Source organism: Syngnathus typhle, linkage group LG1 (genome assembly GCF_033458585.1).
Source record: "Syngnathus typhle isolate RoL2023-S1 ecotype Sweden linkage group LG1, RoL_Styp_1.0, whole genome shotgun sequence".
Taxonomy (NCBI): Eukaryota; Metazoa; Chordata; class Actinopteri; order Syngnathiformes; family Syngnathidae; genus Syngnathus; species Syngnathus typhle.
In genome coordinates, this window is record NC_083738.1 from 13,241,892 (window position 1) to 13,261,484 (window position 19,593).

At 43.8% G+C, this 19,593-nt stretch overlaps 5 protein-coding genes and 1 pseudogene across 5 annotated transcripts; all 6 read right to left on the bottom strand.

The window, feature by feature from the left end:
* Positions 1–97: 97 nt before the first annotated feature.
* Positions 98–2,521, bottom strand: LOC133157188 (protocadherin alpha-3-like). Its single transcript, XM_061283916.1, has one exon. It carries the CDS (start codon positions 2,519–2,521, stop codon positions 98–100), a length of 2,424 nt encoding a protein of 807 aa, XP_061139900.1.
* Positions 2,522–4,033: 1,512 nt separating this feature from the next.
* Positions 4,034–6,506, bottom strand: LOC133160699 (protocadherin alpha-8-like). Its single transcript, XM_061289037.1, has one exon. The coding sequence runs from the start codon at positions 6,416–6,418 to the stop codon at positions 4,034–4,036; it is 2,385 nt and encodes a 794-aa protein (XP_061145021.1). The 5' UTR covers positions 6,419–6,506.
* Positions 6,507–6,940: 434 nt separating this feature from the next.
* On the bottom strand, positions 6,941–9,336 carry LOC133150649 (protocadherin alpha-3-like). Its single transcript, XM_061273235.1, has one exon. The coding sequence runs from the start codon at positions 9,305–9,307 to the stop codon at positions 6,941–6,943; it is 2,367 nt and encodes a 788-aa protein (XP_061129219.1). The 5' UTR covers positions 9,308–9,336.
* Positions 9,337–9,970: 634 nt separating this feature from the next.
* LOC133161380 (protocadherin alpha-8-like) lies at positions 9,971–12,968 on the bottom strand (annotated as a pseudogene).
* Positions 12,969–13,240: 272 nt separating this feature from the next.
* LOC133162805 (protocadherin alpha-13-like) lies at positions 13,241–15,726 on the bottom strand. The gene has a single exon (XM_061292616.1). It carries the CDS (start codon positions 15,707–15,709, stop codon positions 13,241–13,243), a length of 2,469 nt encoding a protein of 822 aa, XP_061148600.1. The 5' UTR covers positions 15,710–15,726.
* A 1,333-nt stretch (positions 15,727–17,059) lies between these two features.
* On the bottom strand, positions 17,060–19,563 carry LOC133163490 (protocadherin alpha-8-like). Its single transcript, XM_061293864.1, has one exon. It carries the CDS (start codon positions 19,436–19,438, stop codon positions 17,060–17,062), a length of 2,379 nt encoding a protein of 792 aa, XP_061149848.1. The 5' UTR covers positions 19,439–19,563.
* Between the last annotated feature and the right edge of the window lie 30 nt (positions 19,564–19,593).

The window sequence follows — 19,593 nt, forward strand, 5'->3', positions numbered from 1 at the left end:
TGAAATCGCAACCTCTGAACTGTGAGGTGGAACGCGCTAACCAGTGCAACACCCAGCCGCCGCATGCAATGTCAGAAAATGTTATTTGGGTTACAATTCAATCAGCCAACTTTTGATTTAATGTGGCATATTCTCTCACAGTCATAATAAAATGTAATACGTTAATGATTCTTACCTCCCCGGAAATGTTTCTCCTGTCAGGGAGCACCAGCGTGTTGGCGTGGCTGCCCGGTACTATGGTGGAGCCAATACTCATTCGGGGTCCAACTAACATATAGCGTTTGTCTCCCGATCTGTACTGGATGCTGTGACACAGCGTGCCATCATAATTGGTTTCTTGCAGATATTTGGAAGTGTACTCGGTGGATTTGGAGCACTGCATGGCGATCAGCACGATGATGCTGATGACGAAAAGGAGCGTCACCGACCCCAAAGTGATCATGAGGTAAAAAGTCACATTGTCCTCCTCGTCCACCGTGGCCACACTCTTCACGTCTGAAGCAGCAAAAGCCTCTTTGGGCTCCACGAGTTTGACGATCACTGTAGCCGTCGCCGAGAGCGACACGTTGCCGTTGTCTTTGACCAGGATGAGCAGGCGGTGCTCGGCCTCGTCCGTCTCCGTCAGGGAGCGAAGTGTTCTGATCTGGGCCGTGTAGCGGTCCAAAGAAAACAGACTGTGGTCGCTGACTCGCTGCAGCGAATAGAGCAACCAGCCATTATAGCCGATGTCAGCGTCGTAGGCCCGGACTTTGGTCACCAAGTCTCCTGCTTTGATGTTGCGAGGAATCTCCTCCACACCTTGGGCAGAACCATTGGAGCTGACCGGATACAGGATGACTGGAGCGTTGTCATTCTGATCCAGAATGAACACCTTCACTGTCACGTTGCTGATCAGGGGAGGACTTCCACCATCTGTGGCCACCACTTGGAACTGGAAGCTTTTCAGCGTCTCAAAGTCAAAACTTTTCAGTGCCAGAATTTCTCCCGTTTCAGAATTGATATTCAGAAATGATGTGTGCCCATTTTCCTTTGCTATGTTTCTCAGAATGTGATAAGATATTTGGGCGTTTTCCCCTTCGTCACGATCAAACGCTTTTACAGAAAAGACTGAATCCCCTGGTTTGTTATTTTCACTAATATAGAAAGTGTATGGACTCAATAAAAATTCCGGGCTGTTATCATTAGTGTCTGAAACAAAAACACTGATCATCTGCTTGGAGGTTAGAGCTGGTTCACCTGAGTCTTTAGCAATTATTGTTATATCATATGCCTGTTTTTGTTCCCTGTCAAGCTGGGACTTAGTAACAACAGCATACATGTTATCCTGCATCGATGCAGTCAACATAAAAGGAGACTCTTCCGAAACATGACTTATTATTTTACCGTTAAGGCCGGAGTCTAAATCTGTAACACTGATGAGAGCTACGGTTGTCCCGGGTCGAGAGTCCTCAGACACTGCACGAGACAAAGACGTCACTTCTATCTCTGGACGATTATCATTCACATCAATAATTTTAATAATTACACTTTTATCCGTTTTGAATGGAATACTTCCTTTATCTGATGCCTGGATGTCAATATCATAACTGTCTTGCTCCTCAAAATCAACGTTACCTTTCACAATAATCTCCCCAGTGACAGGATCAATGTTAAATAATTGCCTAATTTTATCTCTGACGTCACTTCCGAACGAATAAACAACTTCCCCGTTGGAGCCAAAATCAGAGTCTGTCGCGTTAACTTGAATGACAGTCGTACCCAGGGGGGCGTTCTCTTGCAGCGTTACAGAATAAGTCTCTTTAGTGAACACCGGCATGTTGTCATTCACGTCCAGAACATCGATGAGGATTTCAACCGAGCCTGTTTTGGGAGGTGTACCCCCATCAATGGCTGTCAGCACCAGTTTATGGTTGCGTTTGCTCTCTCTGTCAAGCTGCCTCTGCAACTGCAAAATTGGCGTTTTGCCGTCTCGCCCTCGATCTTTTACCTCCAAGCGGAAGTGATCGTTTTGGCTGATTTTGTACTGTTGCACGGAGTTTACACCACCGTCCGGGTCATATGCATTTTGCAGCTGATATTTAGCACCCGGTAAAGCAGACTCGAATATTTCCAGTCGTTTTGTCTTCTCCGGGAATGTGGGGGAGTGGTCGTTTATATCTATTATTTCCACTGTGATATAATGCACCTCCATTGGGTTGTCAAGTACGGTTTTAATATTAATCAGGCACGCACTGCTCTCCTTACAAACCTCCTCTCGGTCAATTTTACGGTTTGCGTAAAGGGCCCCGTCGTTCTCATTTACCTTGAAAAGGCGTTCACTCGAGCTGGACATAATGCGGAATCCCCTCTGCTTTATTGAAGACAGCTCTATTCCTAAATCCTTCGCAACATTCCCAACAAAAGTCCCCTCATTGAGCTCCTCGGATATGGAATATCTGAGCTGTGCGGAAGCAGAACGGACGAATAAAAACAGCGCCAAGACTCCGAGCAAAGGCCGACGCTCCCGTCCTCTTTGTTCCATGTTGTGCGGCCAAATTTGAAATCCAAACATGTCCAAAATGTCCCAGTTTTTCTAATATATTTTCGTCATTACAGCCCGAAAAAATAATGGCATCATCAGGGCCCTTCTTTCGATCTCACAATCTTAAAATGATCTCCGTGGGTTAGTCCAAACGTGCCAGCTGAATGCCAAACTGAAGAGTGAATGGGCGGACTCAATCTGCGCGCATCAACGTTAAATGCCTTATATGGTAACATACTGCCTCCTAGTGAATGTGTGAGAAAACACTTTTAATTTACCTCCGAAAACGCCAAACTCTTGCAAATGCTGACAAACGTTTGGAGTATTGAGCTCCAAAGATTTATATAAAAAGTAGACTGTTATCAAACTACTATGACTAAATAATGTGGATTAACTTGACATCTGATGGAATACTAAGACAGCAAGAGAGATATTTTGTATTTTGTTGGAGGAAAATTAATGTCCTTTTGATATCTTACAAATCTAACTGCTTATTCACTCATATCCCTCCTTGAAGAATTTGTGATGAGTAGCTATACCATGAATATCCACAATCTTGCAGGCTATGCACGAGATACAGAGAGAAGACAAACCACTAGCCATCACAGCATAGCACACCAGGCGTAGAAACCACGCTTTAACATTTATAATAAATTCAACAAATATGTACGCCAAATGTTCTGTTCCACACGTGATCCTCGTCAGCACACAGACATACGTCACTGCATCATTTTAAGTGAAAGTTTACGAGACCAAAAGCATAACAGGTGTGATGCAATTAACAATACTGAATTATTGCACAATACTGAATTATTTCACTGTAAACTTATGCCAATATGAGATGTTCTCTTATTTGTACCGCATACAATCTGTGGATATAAGACGAGATGTTTCCAGCACCATGGACAGCAACACTGCGGTGGAAGTGGGCTTGATCGACAGAAACCACTTTTTATGTTTTCTGCATTCTTGTAATGTGGTGACCCAATAATGTTAAATCTACTTCATTATAGATGGTATAATGTATGTCCAGTACCGAGCCATCCCGATCTCTGTATAATGAGGAGAAGCAAAATGCAGCAGCAAAATGTAAATCTTACTGCCTCACGTTCTTTAAGCATACTTCAAACCACAACAATAACACAATTTGCTCATCATTTAGATGCTATTATTATCTTGAAATTAAAAATAATGTGTGAGACTTCGTGTTGGGGGATGACATACTTCCAGGTAAGTTTAGATCATGGTGTGGTCAATAAGCCTATTAGCAGTGATGTTCCTAGTACTGCTTTCTTGCTTTCACTGCTATCCATTTTTACATTCCTATTAACAAGAGACAAGCTTTATCAAATGTAATAAAATGTAAGTCAAAAGATAGAAGAAAAAAAAGGTCATTTATCCCATCTCCCAAACAACACTTATGACAATCACTGTGTGTTGAACCAATCTAAACTACAACTATTCAACACATGAACTAACAACAGCAGTAAATGTTGCAGGAGACTAAAATTCTTAGAAAAACTGTCTTACCTCGCCAGAAGTGTGTCTCCTGTCAGGGAGCACCAGCGTGTTGGCGTGGCTGCCCGGTACTATGGTGGAGCCGATACTCATTCTAGGTCCAACTAACATGTAGCGTTTGTCTCCCGATCTGTACTGGATGCTGTGACATAGCGTGCCATCATAATTGGTTTCTTGCAGATATTTGGAAGTGTACTCGGTGGATTTGGAGCACTGCATGGCGATCAGCACCACGATGCTGATGACGAATAGGAGCGACACCGCGCCCAAAGTGATCATGAGGTAAAAAGTCACGCTGTCTTCCTCGTCCACCGTGGCCGCACTTTTCACGTCGGAAGCCGCAAAAGCCTCTTTGGGCTCCACAAGTTTGATGGTCACGGTAGCTGTCGCAGAGAGCGACACGTTGCCGTTGTCTTTGACCAGGACGAGCAGGCGATGCTCTGCCTCGTCCGTCTCCGTCAAGGAGCGAAGCGTTCTGATCTGGCCCGTGTAGCGGTCCAAAGAAAACAGACTGTGGTCGCTGACTCGCTGCAGCGAAAAGAGCAACCAGCCATTATAGCCGATGTCGGCGTCGTAGGCTCGGACTTTGGTCACCAAGTCTCCCGCTTTGATGTTACGGGGAATCTCCTCCACACCTTGGGCAGAACCGTTGGAGCTGACTGGATACAGGATGACTGGTGCGTTGTCGTTCTGATCCAGAACGAACACCTTCACTGTCACGTTGCTGCTCAGAGGAGGACTCCCACTATCCCTGGCCACCACTTGGAACTGGAAACTTTTCAGCGTCTCAAAGTCGAAACTTTTTAAAGCTGATATTTGTCCATTTTCTGAATTGATATTCAGGCTGTGCAAGTAAACGTGTTCCTTTTCTCTTCCCTCTCTTAAAATATGATATGAAATGAGGGCATTATCGCCTTCGTCGTGGTCAAATGCGCTCACAGAAAACACTGATTGGCCTGAAGGATTGTTTTCAGTAACATAAAATGTGTAAGGGCGCGAGGAAAACTCTGGACTGTTGTCATTCACATCTGACACAACAATAGTTATGCTTTCGTCAGAGGACAAAGACGGCACACCTGCATCCCTTGCAACTACTGTAACCTCATATATGGACTGCTGTTCTCTATCCAATGCCGATTTTGTAATTATAGAATACATGTTGTCTTGAGTTGAAGGTGACAATATAAAAGGAACGTTTTCACTGAGTGAGCAAATGACTTTTCCATTGAGACCAGAGTCTTTATCAAGAACACTTATTAATGCGACGGTGGTTCCCGGTCTTGAATCTTCTGCTATTGCTCTGGAAAATGATGTCACCTCTATCTGTGGCGTGTTGTCATTTAAATCAATTATTTTTACTACAACGCTTTTTTCTGTTCGGAAAGGAGCTAATCCTTTATCAGAAGCCTGTATGTCAATCTCATAGCTCTCTTCTAATTCAGAATCAATCAGATCTTGTACAGTAATTACACCTGTGTGAGGATCTACACGGAACAGTTCACGTATTCTGCTTTTTACATTATTACCTAATGTATAGATAATTTCACTATTAATGCCCTCATCTAAATCAGTGGCATTTACTTGTATAACAGTTATGCCAATTGGAGCATTTTCATTAAGAAGCACTGAATAATTTTCTTCAGTGAAAACAGGCATATTATCATTAACATCCAAAACATGCACCCATATTTCAGCAGTTCCGGATCTACTCGGTTTTCCACCGTCAACGGCTGACAGGAGCAATTTGTGTTTGCTCTTTGTTTCTCTGTCGAGCGACTTGAACAGCACTAAAATTGGTATTTTACCATCTTTTCCTCGTTCTTTAACTTCCAAACGAAAATGGTCATTTGCACTGAGTTTATACTCCTGGATGGAAAACGGCCCGACGTCGGGGTCATGTGCAGCTTGCAACTGGAGGCGCAATCCTGGCAGAGCGGACTCTGAAATTTCCAGACGTGACGCGTTCACTGAGAAGCTTGGAGAGTGGTCGTTAATGTCCAGCACCTCTACGCTCACGTAGTGGATTTCCAGCGGGTTTTCCAACAATGTTTTGAGTTGGATCACACACACGCTGCTCCGCTCGCACACCTTCTCCCTGTCGATGACTCGGTCAACATATAGCAGCCCGTCTCCATTGTTGACGCTAAAAAACGGCTCTGATGAGCCCTCCACGATGCGGTATCCTCTCTCTTTCAGCGTGGTCTTGTCGAGCCCCAAATCCTTTGCGATGTTCCCCACAACACTTCCTTCTTTCACCTCTTCCGCAATGGAATATCTGATCTGGGCGTAACCTCTGCTCCACGACAAAATGAAGGAAACAATAAAAACAAATAGTCGCCTTTGTCCTCCAGTTAAGCCACGTCCTTTACGTTTCATCATGGTGAAGCAATGGTAACCGTGTGGACAAAAATGTACATTTGCAAATCGAAATATATTCTATTTATATTTTTGAAGTCCTCAAACAGCACTGACCATAGCCACCGTGTGCGCCCAGAATGCGCCAAGCACTATTGTGCAAAAACCCACTCGACAAAGGGGAGGATCATTTTTGACAAAGAGATTCTCACGGCGCACATTTGTGCTCGCATACTGACACCAAGTGATCGCCTCCAGAAAGTGGGATCAATAAATTTCAACAGTCATCCACATTAAACACACAGCCACCAAAAATCGGGAATTAAACAAGATTTCGAACGAATGAACGAGTGAATGAATGAATGAATGATGAATGAATGAAGAGCAGCAAACTGAAACAACATGTAAGTCCAATATGCAAAGTCCTTTTTAGAACAATATGTAAGTCTGAAAATTCTTACCATGGTCACTTGGTATTCAGCATTTTTAAAAATACTCTGAAGAATGGCATCGCTTATTGTAAACAATCAGCAGGTAGAAAATTATCTATCTTACCTCGCCAGAAGTGTGTCTCCTGTCAGGGAGCACCAGCGTGTTGGCGTGGCTCCCTGGTACTATGGTGGAGCCAATACTCATTCGAGGTCCAACTAACATGTAGCGTTTGTCTCCCGATCTGTACTGGATGCTGTGACAGAGTGTGCCATCATAATTGGTTTCTTGCAGATATTTGGAAGTGTACTCGGTGGACTTGGAGCACTGCATGGCGATCAGCACCACAATGCTGATGATAAAAAGGAGCGACACTGAGCCCAAAGTGATCATCAGGTAAAAAGTCACATTGTCCTCCTCGTCCATCGTGGCCACACTTTTCACGTCGGAAGCGGCAAAAGCCTCTTTGGGCTCCACGAGTTTGACGGTCACGGTAGCTGTCGCCGAGAGCGACACGTTGCCGTTGTCTTTGACCAGGACCAGCAGGCGATGCTCGGCCTCGTCCGTCTCCGTCAAGGAGCGAAGTGTTCTGATCTGGCCCGTGTAGCGGTCCAAAGAAAACAGACTGTGGTCGCTGACTCGCTGCAGCGAATAGAGCAACCAGCCATTATAGCCGATGTCGGCGTCATAGGCTCGGACTTTGGTCACCAAGTCTCCCGCTTTGATGTTGCGGGGAATCTCCTCCACACCTTGGGCAGAACCGTTAGAGCTGACCGGATACAGGATGACTGGAACGTTGTCGTTCTGATCCAGAATGAACACCTTGACTGTCACGTTGCTGCTCAGGGGAGGACTCCCACCATCGGTGGCCACCACTTGGAACTGGAAACTTTTCAGTCTCTCAAAGTCAAAACTTTTCAAAGCTGTAACGTCTCCATTTTCGGAATTTATATTCATAAATGATGATACTGGCTTATCCTTCTCGGCTCGAGCTATTTTATATTGAATAACTGCATTTTCATCCACATCATTATCAGTTGCCTTTAAGGAGAATACTGATGCTCCGGCAATGTTGTTTTCTATCAGGTAAAAATTTAACAGGCTTTGTTCAAAACGTGGACTGTTGTCATTCACATCAGATAACTCTATGTCAAATGTTCTAAAACTAGAAAGAGGGGGATCTCCACAATCTGTAGCTTTAATTGTTATTTCATAATGAGAAACCTCCTCACGATCCAACAATCCCTTAGTGACAACTGAATAGGTGTTCTCCTTATAGGAAGGTTTCAATTCAAACGGCACATTGTTGGTGATGTGCAAAATGATTTTGCCATTTACACCAGAGTCTTTATCCATAACGCTAATGAGGGAAATAACTGTACCAGGCTTTGAATCCTCTGACACTTTATTTGAGAATGATGTCACTTCTATTATCGGGGGATTATCATTGACATCTTTTATTTTTACAACCACACGACACCTGCTTGTCAGTGGAGGTGTTCCTTTGTCAGAGGCCTCAATTTCTATTTTATAAATCTCTGATTCCTCGTAGTTCACAGGGCCTTTCAACTTAATTTGGCCACTCAAACGATCCATTTCAAAAATATCAGACACTTTGCTTGCCAAAGTCTTGCTGAGGCTGTATTCTATTTCACCGTTTGTACCTTCATCTGGATCTGTTGCATTGACTCGTGCAACAATTGTACCACTTGGCACGTTTTCATATATTTCCACATTGTACGTGTCTTGACTAAACATGGGTCGATTATCGTTAATATCAAGCACAATAATGGAAACATTGAGCGTGCCTGACTTTATAGGTTTGCCCCCATCCACTGCAGTAACAATTAGGAAGTGTTTATTTTTCTGTTCTCTGTCTAATGACCGTTTCAGGACCAAAAACGGTATTTTTTCATCATCACTCTGAACAATGTCCAGTTCAAAATGTTCATTAGACGTCAGCGTGTATGTGCGCACAGAATTAATTCCAGCATCTGGATCTCGGGCTGCATGCAGCTGGAATCGTGTTCCTGGAGACGAATGTTCAGCTATTTCAAAAAGCTGTTTCTTTTGAGAAAAAATAGGACTGTGGTCGTTTACATCGGTTATTTCTACCACTACATAATGCACCTCGAGAGGATTCTCAACCAGGACCTTTAGTTCAATTGAGCAGGCGCCGCTCCCTTGACAAAGCTCCTCCCGGTCAATTTTGCGTCGGACCTGCAGGTCGCCATTGTCGGCGTTTACCTCAAAATATGCGTCCGTGGCGCCTGTTACCACCCTGAAACGCCTGTCACTCAGCGAGCTTCTGTCCAATCCAAGATCTTTTGCAACATTGCCCACAACAGTTCCAGTCGCCATTTCCTCTGGAATAGAGTAGCGTAGCTCTGCCAAAGCCCGCTCCCCGAAAAACAGCAGCAGAGTGGAATGTAGAAAAAATAAAAATACAAAGCTCCTCGTTTTACATCCTCGTTTTTCTTTCATTGTTGTTCTAGAACGATGAAAGCTAAATACAAGACAACAACAAAATCGCACAGCCCCACCGCTGTGTGCTTTATGATTACGGAACCAAACCGCACTGCTCGGAATGTCGGAACAAATGAATGCTCTCTTCCGATTGCAGACAATGCCAGCAGGACGGCCCGGTATCTCATGGCGTTATTGGTGTCAAAGCGACATCTACAGGACATTATAAGTATTCGCAAAATAAATGATCATGCCCTGTATCATGTGACTTCATTCATCAAGCGACAGAAAATTCAGAAAAAAATAGAAGAAGCAAAAGTGAAACGTATTGAAGCTATTTACGGGATGGCTCTGCTTTGCTACTAAAGCAACAACATTCCTTTCATTTATACTCGTGAAGTGTAAAATTGTCACAAAATGAATGACACTGTTCCCTTTCGTTTTGAGAAAGAAGCAAGTTGAAGTTTCAGCACCATGGACAGCAGCATGGTCAAATCCCCATTTTCTGTTTAATCCGTTCTTTGAATAGAGCAATAATTTTGGGCATCCAGAAAACAATTATAAACAAGCTCATGGCTACATTGTTTACAATGGGGGGAGGAGGATATGAGATTTCAAATGCATCCATCCACGCATGTGTCAGGTACAGAAAAAAACACATTCATCTGCAATGTGAATATATCATATAGCCATCAACGGGGTGAGGTGCAAAAATGTACACGCATGAGCAATATTGCTTACCTCACCAGAAGTGTTTCTCCTGTCAGGGAGCACCAGAGTGTTTGCGTGGCTACCCGGGACAATGGTGGAGCCGATACTCATTCGAGGTCCAACTAACATGTAGCGTTTGTCTCCCGATCTGTACTGGATGCTGTGACACAGCGTGCCATCATAATTGGTTTCTTGCAGATATTTGGAAGTGTACTCGGTGGACTTGGAGCACTGCATGGCGATCAGCACCACGATGCTGACGACAAAAAGGAGCGACACCGAACCCAAAGTGATCATCAGGTAAAAAGTCACACTGTCCTCCTCGTCCACCGTGGCTGCACTTTTCACGTCGGAAGCCGCAAAAGCCTCTTTGGGCTCCACGAGTTTGACTGTCACGGTAGCTGTCGCAGAGAGCGACACATTGCCGTTGTCTTTAACCAGGATGAGCAGGCGGTGCTCGGCCTCGTCCGTCTCTGTCAAGGAGCGAAGTGTTCTGATCTGGCCCGTGTAGCGGTCCAAAGAAAACAGACTGTGGTCGCTGACTCGCTGCAGCGAAAAGAGCAACCAGCCGTTATAGCCGATGTCGGCGTCGTAGGCTCGGACTTTGGTCACCAAGTCTCCCGCTTTGATGTTGCGGGGAATCTCCTCCACACCTTGGGCAGAACCGTTGGAGCTGACCGGATACAGGATGACTGGAGTGTTGTCGTTCTGATCCAGAATGAACACTTTCACTGTCACGTTGCTGCTCAGTGGAGGACTCCCACCATCGGTGGCCACCACTTGGAACTGGAAATTTTTCAGTGTCTCAAAGTCAAAACTTTTTAATGCAGAGATTTGCCCATTCTCTGAATTGATGTTTAGAAAAGATGTGACATCATTTTCAATCCCTGCTCGAACAATACTGTAAGAAATAGCTGCATTTTCATTCACATCATTATCTGTTGCGCTAACAGAAAATATTGATTGCCCAGCAAGATTATTTTCCGAGAGGTAAAAGTTAAGTGGATACTGGGGGAAATGTGGCCTATTGTCATTCACATCTGATATTTGAACATTCAAAGTTTGTAAGGTAGACAATGGAGGGTCACCACAGTCAGTAGATGTGATGGTTATTTTATAGAATGACACTTGCTCTCTATCTAAATATTCCTTAGTGACAACTGAGTAAATGTTTTCTTTGTAGGAAGGTTTTAATTCAAATGGGACATCATTGCTAATCTGTGAAATAATTTTACCGTTCACACCGGAGTCTTTATCAGTCACACTAATCAGGGATATGACTGTACCGGGTTTGGAGTCTTCAGACACTTTATTTGACAAGGATGTGACTTCTATTTCAGGACGGTTATCATTGACATCTTTTATTTTAACAATGACTCGACACCTCCCAGTTAAAGGAGGCTGCCCTTTATCAGATGCATGAATATCAAGTTTATAAATCTCAGAGTCCTCAAAATCAACAGGACCTTTCAACTTAATGAGTCCACTTCGCTTATCAAGTTCAAAAATGTCATGAGCCTTGTTTAATGTTTTGCCCAGGCTGTATTCTATGTCACCATTTGCCCCTTCATCGGGATCTGTGGCATTCACCTTTGCAATACTTACACCAATTGGAATGTTTTCTTTTATTTCCACAGTATAAGTATCTTGACTAAAAGTTGGGCGGTTATCATTAATGTCAAGGACAATAATTGTCACATTAAGTATGCTTGATTTTTGTGGCTTCCCTCCATCGACAGCAGTAACCAACAGCACATGCTTCCTATTCTGTTCTCGGTCTAATGGTCTTTTCAGCACTAAAAATGGTATTTTCTCCTCGTCATTTTGGCTTACATCCAGTTCAAAATGTTCATTAGTCGTTAAAGTGTATGTGCGCACAGAGTTCGTTCCAGCATCTGGATCACGGGCTGCTTGCAGCTGGAAACGCGTTCCAGGGGACGAATGTTCGGCTATTTCAAATACCTGCTCTTTGTCAGAGAAGCTCGGGGAATGATCGTTCACGTCAGTAATTTCCACGACAACGTGATGCATTTCCAGCGGGTTTTCAACCAGAATTTTCAGCTCCATGACGCACGCGCCGCTGCCCTCACAAAGAACCTCTCTGTCGATTTTCCTGCGGACCTCCAACGCACCATTTTCCGGTCTGACGCGGAAAAACGTCTCTTTCGATCCAGATACTACACGAAACTGTCGAGCCACCAAAGAAGATTTTTCCAAGCCAAGATCCTTTGCAACATTTCCAACAACGGTTCCCTCTTTCACCTCCTCTGGAACGGAGTAACGAAGTTCGGCCCAGGCCTGTTTTCCCAAATATAAATGCAGAGACAAAACAAAAGCCAGCCAGTACGTGCAGTCTTTTCCGCTCCCCATCATTCAAATAGCCTGTTAAAATATGATATCCTTGTAAAATAAATTCTGCAATGTAAGTCTCGCGAAAAGCACAGGCAGACCCGCCCGGCCGGTTCACATACCGATTCTAAATGTTGAGGTGTATCAAACAAAGGATGTTCCAAGGGTGGTACAGCGTCTGTTTCGCCTTTGCTGATATTACAGTGACACCAAGAGGGAGGGAATATGAATGGCGTAATTCGTAGGCACAACCCGCTAAACTATTATTTCCAGCCGTCAACCAAAACTAAGCGCAAATGTTATTGCAAGAGACAGCAGACACCACGCATATCCACAAAGTACTGTATTTTCTCAAGACGTGATAGGCCTAAAAACAGCTGCAGTTCATAGTTGGAATTGTTTGACCAAATTGTGAGGTTGGTATCAAGGATCATCTTTAAATGACGTTTCAAATAAAGTTGCTTTATTTTTCCAATGATAAATTATTGTTTCGGAACATGTTTTTCCACTTCTACCTTTAGTTAAGTGTCTGAACAATTACAATTCTTGCGATCAGTCAAATAAAAAAAGTAATAATAATAATGATAATAAAATGCACCCCATTTTACCTACTTTGCATTATTTGCATGACAAGGGAATAAAATAGTCTTTACTCTTAATGGACCAACATAGCCACAAATAGAGCCGAAAGGTACCAAGTGATGTAAGCACTATAATGTTGAGTTAAAGAGCTGAAGTTGCAAATTACAAAAACAGACAAAATACACTCATGAGAAGTTTCATTAAATTTGCTTTGACACAGCTACAACGTTTCTATATATTTAAGTTTAAAAAAAGGAAGTGAGGTTTACACAGATGACCAGCAAGGGTCCAAAGTGTGATGCCTGATGGTTAATGCAGAAGACGAGCAAAAGGGTGCTCCTTTGCCTTTAGCACTTGTCTCCAAAAGTCACATGTGCAGTTAGATGCCAAACAAGAAAGAAAGCAAATAATCAATGCTCTTACCTCACCAGAAGTGTGTCTCCTGTCAGGGAGCACCAGAGTGTTAGCGTGGCTGCCCGGTACTATGGTGGAGCCGATACTCATTCGGGGTCCAACTAACATGTAGCGTTTGTCTCCCGATCTGTACTGGATGCTGTGACACAGCGTGCCATCATAATTGGTTTCTTGCAGATATTTGGAAGTGTACTCGGTGGATTTGGAGCACTGCATGGCGATCAGCACGATGATGCTGATGACAAAAAGGAGCGACACTGAGCCTAAAGTGATCATCAGGTAAAAAGTCACATTGTCCTCCTCGTCCACCGTGGCCGCACTTTTCACGTCTGAAGCCGCAAAAGCCTCTTTGGGCTCGACGAGTTTGATGGTGACAGTAGCCGTCGCAGAGAGCGACACGTTGCCGTTGTCTTTGACCAGGATGAGCAGGCGGTGCTCTGCCTCGTCCGTCTCCGTCAAGGAGCGAAGTGTTCTGATCTGCCCAGTATAGCGGTCCAAAGAAAACAGACTGTGGTCGCTGACTCTCTGCAGCGAAAAGAGCAACCAGCCATTATAGCCGATGTCGGCGTCGTAGGCTCGGACTTTGGTCACCAAGTCTCCCGCTTTGATGTTGCGGGGAATCTCCTCCGCACCTTGAGCAGAACCGTTGGAGTTGACCGGATAAAGGATGACTGGAGTGTTGTCGTTCTGATCCAGAATGAACACCTTCACTGTCACGTTGCTGCTCAGGGGAGGACTCCCACCATCCGTGGCCACCACTTGGAACTGGAAACTTTTCAATGTCTCAAAGTCAAAACTTTTTAAAGCGGAAATTTGTCCATTCTCAGAATTAATGTTCAGGAAAGATGCAATGTCATTTGTTTTCCCGTATCTCGTTATTTGATATGAAATGGCAGCATTTCCATCCATGTCTTTGTCTGTTGCAGTTACGGAGAATACAGATGTTCCCGCAATGTTGTTTTCGAAAAGATAAAATTCTAGTGGGGTTTGTTCAAAATGTGGGCTATTATCATTTACGTCAGCCACTTGAATGTTTAGCGTTTTAAACGCAGATAAAGGAGGCTGACCACAATCTATAGCTTTAATTGATAATTCATAATGTGAGACATCCTCTCGATCCAAATTTTTTTTCGTGACAACCGAGTAAGTGTTCTCCTTGTAAGATGGCTTTAATTCAAATGGTACATTATTTGTTATTTGTGAAATAATTTTAGCATTCGCACCTGAGTCTTTATCTGTGACACTGATGAGGGATATAACTGTACCGGGTTTTGAATCTTCAGGCACTTTATTTGACAGTGAAGTCACTTCAATTTGTGGGGCATTATCATTGACATCTTTTATCTTTATTATAATTCTGCATTCACCTGTCAGCGGAGGTGTCCCTTTATCTGATGCATCAACATCCAGCTCATATATGTCATTTACTTCATAATCAATTTTTCCTTTCACACGAATCTCTCCACTTCCTTTATGCAGTTCAAAAATGTCATAAACGTCTCTATTTAACGTTTTTGAAAAATTGTATTCAATTTCTCCATTAGTTCCTTCATCTGGATCTGTTGCATTCATTTGAAATATGCCCGTCCCAATTTTAATATTTTCTGCTATTGTAACTTCATAAATATCCTGGCTAAAAATGGGTCTATTGTCATTGCTGTCAAGAACAACAATGGACACATTTAGAGTGCCTGAAAGTGGAGGTTTACCCCCATCCACCGCTGTGACCAGCAACCAATGTTTGTCCTTCTGCTCCCGGTCCAGAGATTTCTTCAGCACCAAAAATGGAACCTTCCCCGCATCGCTTTGCCGAATATTGACTTCAAAATGATCATTTTGCGTCAATGTATACGTTCGGATGGAGTTGACGCCCGCATCTGGATCCCGGGCCGTGTGCAATTGAAACCTCCTCCCTGGCAAAGTGTGTTCTGCTATTTCGAACGTCTGCTCGGCTTCGGGGAAGCTCGGAGAATGGTCGTTCACGTCGGCGATTTCCACCAACACGTAGTGGATTTCAAGTGGGTTTTCCACAAGGATTTTGAGCTCCATGAGACAAGCAGAACCGCCCTGGCACAGCTCCTCTCTGTCAATATGTTTGTTCACGTACAGAGCTCCATTGTTCTGATTTACCTCAAAAATAGCCTCCTTGGATCCAGACACCACACGGAACCGTCGATCAGTCAAGCTGCTGATGTCCAACCCGAGATCCTTGGCAATGTTTCCCACCACCGTTCCGTCTTTAACCTCCTCAGGAACAGAATACCTAATCTGAGCCCAAACATGCTCTCCAAACAAAAGCAGTAGAGCCACATAAACTCCAAACCAGGGGGTTCCCTTTTCCCGGTTGTTCGTACCGTTCCCCATCGTTATCCAGGACAAAAGAAAACGCTGTTACGGGACCAGACACGTTCGCTCGGACACACTGCAGCATTTGATCTGCTCTGCTTCCTTTGCCATCCAGACAAAAGACACGCAAGAGCACCAAAGCTGTTTGTGGTATCATGATGTCATAGCGACACCAAGAGGTAGCAAATATGAACTGATTTTACTACGTCTTCACCATTTCCACAAATATTACCTGATCACGCAACACATTTTTCTGCAGTGAGGAGAAGACAAATAAGCCCCATTCTCTCAAAACAATAAAAGCTAAAACTACATTCATTTCATAAAATGAGGCCAAGTCTCTCAATAACATAAAATCATGAAATTATTCAGAACTCAGATTCAGAAATATAATTTTGCTAAACGACAATATTGGTGGCAGTTTATTGCACAACATGCACACAAATATCGCAATATCAATACACATCAAATGCTATCCACACACAATGTTTTTTTTGTAATGCAGTGTCGCTAAAAGAATAAGAATACTTCAGTAATATACGACTGACTATTTTGGTGGGAGAAAAAAATCGGAAACATGAAAGTTACAACATATAAACTAAAATATAATGCCCCAGACCAGACAGACTGTAGCACAATTTAGTACGGTATATACATTGAGAGCGAGAGCCTTGCTTTAAAAATTAACCAACTGACAGGCAGGCAGGCAGGAACCTGAACAGCTAGGTTGGTAGGTTTTCTAATCCGTAAATAAAATAAAAAGAACGGAAATTGTCGAAGCCACAACTCAAGTGATATTCAAACAACTCTGACAAAATGCTTGTCAAATTGCAGACCCCTATTTCCATTTCTCTACAGATACACACAAAACTACTACAACATCCTAAACACTACAAATTCCACGCACACAATGATTTTTGTATTCTAAGGCCACACAAATGATGATGTTTGGGAAGCATGTGTATGACACTCACTTAATATGTTTGTAAATACACATAGCAATTGCACAAAATTGGCCTTGTGCAGTCAAAAAGATACAGCCTTTGCAGTTCATGAAATTGGCTAATCACTAGAGTGGGCGTGCCAAGCCCCCAACGGCTGAACTAATACAAGTGTTTATCTCGGACTGATTAGGTGTGCTTTGGAATATTTATGTGCTAGGAGCAAGAGAATAAAGTGCCAAAAAAGTAACCCAACTGGGATGCAAGCATTTCAGATCATATTTTTTGAGGAAAAGTGAAGGTCAGACATCAGACCGCCAATTGTATGACAATGAGAGCAAGTGCCATAGTGCATAAAGCAAAGTCAGAAAAAAGAATAGATCAAGGTAGATATTGACGGGAAAAAATGTCTTTCGGAAAGCCCACATCAAATAAAACAAAAAACAAAAGTAGAAAGAAAGAAATTTGTTTGTTGTCTTACCTCGCCGGAAGTGTGTCTCCTGTCAGGGAGCACCAGTGTGTTGGCGTGGCTGCCCGGGACAATGGTGGAGCCGATACTCATTCGGGGTCCAACTAACATGTAGCGTTTGTCTCCTGATCTATACTGGATGCTGTGACACAGCGTGCCATCATAATTGGTTTCTTGCAGATATTTGGAAGTGTACTCGCTGGATTTGGAGCACTGCATGGCTATCAGCACCACGATGCTGACGACAAAAAGGAGCGACACTGAGCCCAAAGTGATCATGAGGTAAAAAGTCACATTGTCCTCCTCGTCCACCGTGGCCGCACTTTTCACGTCGGAAGCCGCAAAAGCCTCTTTGGGCTCCACGAGTTTGACGGTCACCGTAGCCGTCGCAGAGAGCGACACGTTGCCGTTGTCTTTGACCAGGATGAGCAGGCGGTGCTCGGCCTCGTCCGTCTCCGTCAATGAGCGAAGTGTTCTGATCTGGCCCGTGTAGCGGTCCAAAGAAAACAGACTGTGGTCGCTGACTCGCTGCAGCGAAAAGAGCAACCAGCCGTTATAGCCGATGTCGGCGTCGTAGGCTCGGACTTTGGTCACCAAGTCTCCTGCTTTGATGTTGCGGGGAATCTCCTCCACCCCTTGGGCGGAACCGTTGGAGCTGACCGGATACAGGATTACTGGAGTGTTGTCGTTCTGATCCAGAATGAACACCTTCACTGTCATGTTGCTGCTCAGGGGAGGACTCCCACCATCCCTGGCCACCACTTGGAACTGGAAACTTTTCAGCGTCTCAAAGTCAAAACTTTTCAGAGCTGAAATGTGTCCATTTTCAGAGTTAATGCTTAGAAAAGATGTGATGTCAGTATGGCCACCCTGTCTTACCATATGATAAGACACCGCAGCATTATCGTCTAAGTCTTTATCAAAGGCACTGACTGAAAAGACAGAAGCGCCCGGTTCGTTGTTTTCCGTCAGATATAACTCCAAAGGATTTTGTGGGAATTCTGGGATGTTATCATTTACATCTTTGACTTGGATGCTTATAGTTTTGAGTGAGGAAAGGGGGGGTTCACCACAGTCTGTGGCTGTGATTGAAATGTCATATTTTGATTTTGTTTCTCTGTCTAAACTGTCTTTTGTTACTAAGGAATACATATTTTCCTTGAATGACGGCTTCAATTCAAGTGGGACATTTTCTGTCAGACTGCAGATAACTTTACCATTCGGGCCGGAATCAATATCAGTGATACTTATGAGCGAAATCACAGTCCCGTGTTTTGCATCCTCAGGGACCATGCTAGTAATTGATGTCACTTCGATCTCAGGTTTATTATCGTTGACATCTTGAATCTTTATGATGACTCTGCAATCTGTTGTCATGGGAGGCTGACCTTTGTCAGAGGCCTGCACATCTAACTTGAAAACATTGTTTGTCTCAAAGTCAATTTGCCCATCAACTCGAATTTCACCCGACTTTTTATCCAGACTGAAAAGACGCCTCACCTCTGTACTCATGTCCTCCCCAAATTCATATTCCACCTCCCCATTTGCTCCCTCATCCAGGTCAGTGGCTTGCACTTTTATTATAGTCGTACCTAACGCAGCATTTTCTTGCAATTCAACAGAATAAACCTCTTTCAAGAAAATGGGTCGATTATCATTGATATCGAGAACATGTATAGTCACATTAAGGTGTGCAGATTTTGATGGTGTCCCTCCATCTATAGCAGACAAAACTAGGCTATGGTTAATTTTCTGTTCCCTGTCTAGCTGCCTTTGTAACACTAAAAAGGGGATTTTATCTTCCCCCCTATCCCGAATTTCAAGTTGAAAATGGTCATTCTGACTTAGTTTATATCGTTGGACTGAATTAATTCCAACATCTGGGTCTCTTGCGCCTGGTAATTGGAACCGTGCACCGGATAAAGTATTTTCTGCTATTTCTATGATTTTCTCCTTTTCTGCAAAGCTGGGTGCGTGGTCGTTTGCATCAGTCACCTCCACGGAGATATAGTGTATTTCCAGCGGGTTCTCAACAACAATTTTGAGATCCATCACACAGACAGCGTTCCTGTCGCACAGCTGCTCGCGATCGAGGCGTTTGTGCACCAAAAGAAGCCCATTGTTCGGGTTTACCTCAAACAGCGCGTCCTGTGCGCCGGACACAATGCGAAACCTCCTGCTCGTCAACGTGCCGACATCGAGGCCCAAATCTTTTGCAACATTCCCAACAACAGATCCCACCTTAAACTCTTCTGGAGTGGAGTATTTCAGCTGGGCTGAAACCCGCTCCCCGTAACAAAGCAGCAGGGAAAAAAGCACAGGGCGCGTCCAATGCATATTTATCCGTCTTCTTCCTTTATCTTCGTTCGAGTAAAACAATTAAAATACCATGTTTAAATAGCAATGGATATTTTCTGAATGCATCCCGTGGTTAGAAACAAAGGAACAAGCTGGGTCAGACAGCAAAAGCTCCCTGTCCAAACCCGAGCGAT